A 6,520-nucleotide genomic window follows, 5' to 3' on the forward strand; every position below is an offset into this window, starting at 1 on the left:
AACACATCTATTAATACGTATGTTTATTTATATACTCTATTACAATATAATTTCGTAAAAAATAGATAGATTTAAAAGAGTTATCTAGTAAATCTTTTACAATTTAGAATACATAAATTCTATTACAATGTAATTTCAATTATATTTTTTCTATAAAATATGACATCTTTTGAAGTTTAGTACAGGGCCTTTAAATTTGTCGGCCCGCCCCTGTATTAGATGACACGCTCTAAACCTCTCAGCCAATTTTAGTCGCTAACTATTGGTTTTAGAGGTCTGGAACATTGCCCTGGCTTGTTTGTTTATTTCTACAGTATTTTTTTATCTCACAAATCTCATCATGAAAATCGCTTGGGATGATAATCCACTCACTCGGACGTGACAGACGAGGTTCATTTTATCTGTCCTGTTTCGCGAAATCAACTTGACCTACGTGGTACGGCAACGGCTAGCCAATGATACGTACGGGTAAACTTACCAGTTACCGTCCGGATTGTTAAACCATATCGTTGCGCCGGCCATGGCTTTGTTAATCCTTGTGAAACCTTCGTCAGCAGAAAAAATGGTTGTGAACTGAACTCGGGATGAAGTCAGCGCTTCCCTTCCTGCAAATGAAAACGCTGAGATGGACCTTGGCTTAGGGACTTTGCGATTGTAAATGTCTGTGTCGATGACCATGCAATGCAAACAGGAATTGGAGAGTGACCAGACTGTGCAAGATTTTTTTAAAAAAAAAAATTAAATCCCTGATGCCTGATGGTGGGTTGGTGGCCTAAATATGATACTGGGGCTAGTCCCTTTCAGAAATCCAAGCTGCGTTGAAGAAAAAAAAGATGGAGTGCCGTAAGTTTTTATGAATTTTTTTTCAAAAAAAGATGTGGGGACGAATTTGGTTCACGCTGAGCGATTAACAAATCCAAGTCAATCGTGGACCATGGTACATCGGTACGGCTGATGACATATAAACACAGATTTCTGGTGGTGTGCCATAGACGAAAGCAAGGACACAATTAATCAGTGTGGTCATGTGGTAAGTACATACTGATCACTTTGTCAACATGGAGGAAACAAGGGACCTAGAGAAGTGTCCATAGAGATGTTCTCCTAGGGCCAGGGGGTGATTTGACAATTCGCCACCCAGGGAAGGTGAGCTGCCTCCTTTAGAATGGTATGTAGAAAACAAAAAACTCATGATGTTTGCCCAATCATCCTTGGGCCCCATAGGGTTACAGATGATTGACAGTTTGTACAAATAAAAGCGCATGGGCAAAACGACTTGTGTCTGGATTCTCTCAGTGACAATGGTAATTGAGAAATATACTAGTCATAGTAGCAGTACTTAATAGTAATACATCCCATCGATCTGATCGGGCAAGAATGCCAACATGCCCATCCATTCCACGCGATCCCTCCCTAGTTCCGTACAAGTTGGCCTAATCCAGTCTACTCCTCTCTGGTCGAAGGAGCCATTCCAGCTGAAGGGCTGTCTGCGAAGTACTCCGCGTGTTTCAAGTTCACGCCGTGCTGCAGAGAGATGGCTCATGTGAGTATCAGGGTATATAAGGATCACACATGGAGCAAAAGCTGATGTGCTGGAAAGTAATACGGTGACCATGCGAAACCAATGAATGAAGATTTTTTGAGTTAGGATTCTATTTATCAGTTACTACTCCATTCTCCCAACAATGATGCCATGAGATGATGTTAGGTATTGGAGGTACTACACAAGTCACCTTCAAAACTAAACAAAAACAGGGTTTTTACCAAATATAATTTCGAGAAGGGTGCCTGGATGTTGGACGCTGAAGATTCTATCAACATTATAAACTTTGTATTTGATATAAAGTACAGGACAATGCCTTTGTGCAAGGTTTGGGTATAACAGACTTATTTTGGAATGTAAGAAAGAATAACACCCCCCCCCCAACCACCACCACCACCGCCATGCTTAATAGCACTGGCATGGTACTGAATTCTGCAGGGATTGTACTGTTTTCAGTGAAATTCCTAGGTTGTAGATTCCGGAAGTGCTTATTTCCATGCATATAATGGTCTTCTTGTCGATGGGTAAACCATTAAACCTATAAAGGAGGAAGCTCAGAATATGCAATGTTCGATTGACAATCTGAAATCTGATTAGCTGCTCAAATTCATTTAATGACTGTGATATCCACTATTACACATTCGATTTAAATGGGAGATGAATTGTGCCTTCAGATTTTAGCAACATCCAGATCCCACTTTTCTTTCTTACTACAACGACAGTAAGGTTGACAGTTATAAGGTTTAACCAGTACAGGCAAAGAAAACCACACTAGTCTGATCTCCATATGACCTTGTATATTTAGGTCCATGCACAATATCGGATGGTGTGTGCCTCACTCTTGCAAAAAGATACAGGTCATATGGGCACTGGCGCACTGCCATTGGGTTGCTGGAATGGATCATATATCTAGTCTAAAGGAACTCAATCATCATTATGATCTGGCGATCACTAATATGCAATCAGACCTAATGTGCAAGTAAGCATCTTGGTCTGTTAGATCATGATTCAACCGTATGTCACATTTAACACTTAAATCCTTCCAAGACCAGCTCGTGTGTGTGTAAAACAAACCACAGTTATATATACGGTTGGATCATGACCTAACGGGCCAGAAAGCTCGCTTGCATATAATGACTGATTGCATATTAGTCATCGCCTTAAAATCTACTGTGCAGCACATGCTATTTGCTTAAATATCTATCCTCCATTGTCAAGTTTTTATTCGTGTGCTCTGTTCTTAACTGCCGCTAACAGGTGGTTTTCCTTATGAATTTTTGGAAATTTGTGAGGAGCAAGAGCATATCAAACTGGATCTACATAACTGTGTAAGTTTAAGAAAACAGTGGGGAGATTCAATTTCAAGTCCTGAAAAAACAGTGTCTAAACCAAACAATGTGCTCCTGACTGATTTTAAGAAAACAGATCTACCCAACTGGTTGGAATACAGAAGATAGTAAATGGTAAGCTGCTGCCAACAAAAATAAAAATTTGCAAACTGCAGAACTAAATGGAAACGTAGTTACCTCGCGCAAAGCTTTAGAAAGATCATCCATGGTTAATACAAGACGTCTATCCTGAAAGTAACATTTTTTAGGAAAAATGTGATAAGTAATCAGTAAGGATACTAAACAAGATTTAACGCTAGGAACACGAAAAGTTCAACTAGTGAGTAAATACACCTTCGGCTGTTTGCTCTTATTGTCTTTGATAGGTGCTGCTACCCTGGCCTTGCAGTGCCTAGTTCAAGGGAAAGAATAATGTAACAGCAAAGTTAGTACACACAAATACAGTGTGTATAATACATATCGCTAAGAAAATGTTAAAATAGTTTGTTATATAGTGAACAGTAGAGCACATCATACACTGACAAAAAAAACCAACAAAATAAGACCCTGGCAAACTTACGCAATATAATCCGAAAGATCCCATCCTCCCCGCACAATGGATCTGTTTTTCCACGGGCTTTGTAAATCACAATGCCTTTCAGGGTTATTAAGACCCCCTCCCCTGGACCCTGGTAAATAATCAGCTTGGCACCTGTTCTAGTCATTTAGCAATTCCTGCAGCTCAGTTGCCATAGCTGTCTAGGCTAAATGTGATTGCCAGATTGCTGACTGCAGAATGTGCATTTCAGGTCGTGTCAAACTAGGAGCCTCTCCAGCAGGCGCTAGCCTGCTGCCACTACAACCTCAAATCGCACCTTGCTAAGGCACATGATGTGATACATGAGCCTATCATGATGATTGATTAGGTATCCTTCAGTTAATTAGGTATGCTTTTAATTCGTAACTCATGATGATGATGATACCAAAAAAACCCTAATTGACCTGTTTCCTAATTTTAGTATGCTTTAGTTATTCATCACTTGATTAGTCAGACCACATAAAGAATGAGCCATTGGTAATATAATTACAAATAACAACAACAAAGCCTTTTAGTCTCAAGTAAGTTGGGATAGGCTAGAGTTGAAACCATACAGGTTTAGGCACATGGATAGCTGTTTTTCATACACTCCTATACAAGTAATATAATTACAGAATCTCCGCAAAATCAGGCATACACTTTGTAAGTGTATCTTGTATGTTTTTTAAAAAACTTTGAAGATAATTGCATGTTACACAGTTACTCAATATAGGGATATGTTTCATTTTTTGAAAAAGTAAATGATATGGAACATAAAATATGTAGTAAGATATATAATGTAGAATAAGAGGTAAATACAAGCATCGATGGGCCACATTAACTATTAGCAGCCACCCCACTAACTCATTAGAACCCAATTAACCCAACAGCCCATAAAGCAACACCCTACACTCTCCCCTCAATCCCTAATCCACCAATTCCTCACTTGATGCTGTTTGCCTGTTTACATCAGTCCTTTCCAATGCCGTCTTTGAGCAACGACAAGCCTGGCTGCCCCAAGAGCACACCTCCCAGATTGAGGGCCAACGCCACCCCTTTTGAAATAGAGCTCTACTCATGCAGATTGTGCACTGGTGCTGCCCCCTTCAGATCGAGCTATACAGTTGACCAGTGAAGATCTGCAAGACCACAGGCGCCGGAGCCAACAGAGATGGGCGAGGGCAGGTGCAGGTGCAGGTGCAGCCTTGCCTGGTTCTCTTCATGCTCTTCCTTTCTTTAGCCTCTCCTTCCCTTCCTGTATCAATGGCTCCAGTGCGCATATACATGGTCACCCCCACATATCCAGCATACTCCCTCCTCTCCCTTTCTATCCAGATGCGCCTACCACTGCCTGAAACTTCTCCTTCCTCCCACTTTTTCCGCTTTCCTCACTTATCTGTGCTCTCAAATTGACCACCACTGCCGTCACCTTCCAGATTGACTGTGTCACAGCTGACCGGAGCAAGTTCTGTGCCAGCCACTGGTGTTGGATCCAGCAGGGATGGCAGCAGCTCGGGTTCTTGACCTAGATGCCCTCCCCCCCCTCTGTCTCTATATTTATATTTGATCATGGCGATAGGGATGCCTAGATTTCCAGCGAGCCATATCACGTAAGCGGCACCTTAAAAACCATGTCTCAATGAATAATTTCATTGGGGAGGGATTTTGATTGAAGCCTAATAAACATAACCATGTCTCGATGAATAATTTCACAAGTACATGCAATTAGGGAGGGATTTTGATTGAAGCCTAACAAACTTGTTCAACCAGACAAAAACATGGAATTGCAGTATTGCACAGAAGATTTGCATTCCCATGGAATAAAAGAATGATACTGTTTCATTCATGAATATGCTATCATCATTGAAATTAAGAAGAGAATCCTTTACTTTGCAATAACGAGACTATGAATTTACTCACTGAAGAGAATCGCTAGCAATGTCTGATAGGAACTTCTGGGTGGCTACAGCAACCAGTCTCGTTCTGTAAAACACGAATTCAGATTATGTGTGCAAGAAATCAAGCAATTTGTGTTATTAACTTTAATCCATGGCACTGATCAGATCTCAGCTTACTATTATCCATCAGGAAGAGAGATTGGAAAGAAGACGAGCACTCACAGGCGCAGGTCGGGGCAGTGGAACCCGCTGCGGCCGAGGTAGTGCTCCACCAGCTCGTCGGGAATCTTACGCGCCACCGAACCAAGCATCAGGGTTAAGCCGCTGACAGAAAAGTAGAGAAGGCGAGAGGGAAGCGGCGGCACCATACCGTGGGGGTGTAGTCCATGAGGGATGAGAGGAACTCGGTGAGCGCAGCCTCGTCGTCGTGCCGCCCGTCCCCCCCTCCACCCACTCCCGTACCCATGCCCCCTCCAGGGCCTCCGGCACCGCCGCCACTGTTGTTGTTCATCATCCTGGACCTCACGTCTTGCTGCCTCACTGCCCCCACCGCGCAAGTTGTAACAAGAGGTAGGAGCCCGAATAAACGGCGAGGAGAGGGGCAGCGCAGGCAAGAACGAAGGCGGGCGCTCGTGTTCGGCCGCCTTGCGTACCTGAGGCGATGGCGAGGCACAGGGGCGGCGTCCGTGAGTAGAAAATTGGATTTCTCCAAACAAACAATGTGCTCGCACTTTTCCCAGAAAAAATTAGATTTTTGGACTCCAAAGCATATGTTTCGCTTCATCTTTTTTTTTTTTTGCCATTCATAACATTGATTTCGTAAAATCAAAACGTATCACACTTGTTTTTAATGTTATTTTAGACGTTTTTATCCTCGCATGAATACGTACAGATGCAATACACAGAATGGTATAGAAGAACAAAAATATCCAAAATATTATTAAACCCAAATGTAAATGAGTCTTATTTTTATAAAGTCAATATTACAAACAGAAAAAGTGAGAAACAAATTATTTAAAGCATGAAATCCAATTTTCTCACTCGTGAGGCAGGGTAGAGGAAAGGTTGAAGAAGAATCTAGCATGTGTTTGGTTTCGGAGGAAAGGTTGAAGAAGAATCCTAGCATGTGTTTGGTTTCGAAACGATGTGGGTCGGGTCGAAGCTGATCCATTTT

General features: G+C 41.9%; 1 protein-coding gene across 5 annotated transcripts; it reads right to left on the minus strand.

Annotated features, from left to right (window-relative positions):
* Positions 1-989: 989 nt before the first annotated feature.
* Positions 990-6,102, minus strand: LOC100281967 (transcription initiation factor TFIID subunit 10). 5 transcript variants are annotated; one of them, NM_001408037.1, is made up of 7 exons: positions 6,000-6,102; positions 5,717-5,878; positions 5,569-5,633; positions 5,369-5,431; positions 3,226-3,283; positions 3,070-3,120; positions 990-1,524 (listed from the first exon to the last, which is right to left on the minus strand). In NM_001408037.1, the coding sequence occupies exons 2-7, from the start codon at positions 5,858-5,860 to the stop codon at positions 1,444-1,446; spliced, it is 462 nt and encodes a 153-aa protein (NP_001394966.1). In that variant the 5' UTR covers positions 5,861-5,878; positions 6,000-6,102; the 3' UTR covers positions 990-1,443. The 5 variants fall into 5 exon arrangements, 4 of the variants coding, with proteins under 4 accessions (NP_001394966.1, NP_001148356.1, NP_001394967.1 ...); XM_008653216.4 differs by having other exon boundaries at positions 1,119-1,524; positions 5,717-5,886; positions 6,000-6,081; NR_176446.1 differs by lacking the exon at positions 6,000-6,102 and having other exon boundaries at positions 3,452-5,431; positions 5,717-5,970.
* Between the last annotated feature and the right edge of the window lie 418 nt (positions 6,103-6,520).

This window comes from Zea mays, chromosome 7 (assembly GCF_902167145.1).
Source record: "Zea mays cultivar B73 chromosome 7, Zm-B73-REFERENCE-NAM-5.0, whole genome shotgun sequence".
NCBI lineage: Eukaryota > Viridiplantae > Streptophyta > Magnoliopsida > Poales > Poaceae > Zea > Zea mays.

What these genes read in the sequence shown, in the direction of transcription:
- LOC100281967 (NM_001408037.1), bottom strand. Translation starts at nt 5,860, where the DNA reads ATGATGAACAACAACAGTGGCGGCGGTGCCGGAGGCCCTGGAGGGGGC. An exon ending in TCATGGACTACACCCCCACG is followed by an intron (nt 5,634 to 5,716) that starts GTATGGTGCCGC and finishes GTGGCGCGTAAG; the next exon opens with ATTCCCGACGAGCTGGTGGA. An exon ending in ATTGCTAGCGATTCTCTTCA is followed by an intron (nt 3,284 to 5,368) that starts GTGAGTAAATTC and finishes CCCTTGAACTAG; the next exon opens with GCACTGCAAGGCCAGGGTAG.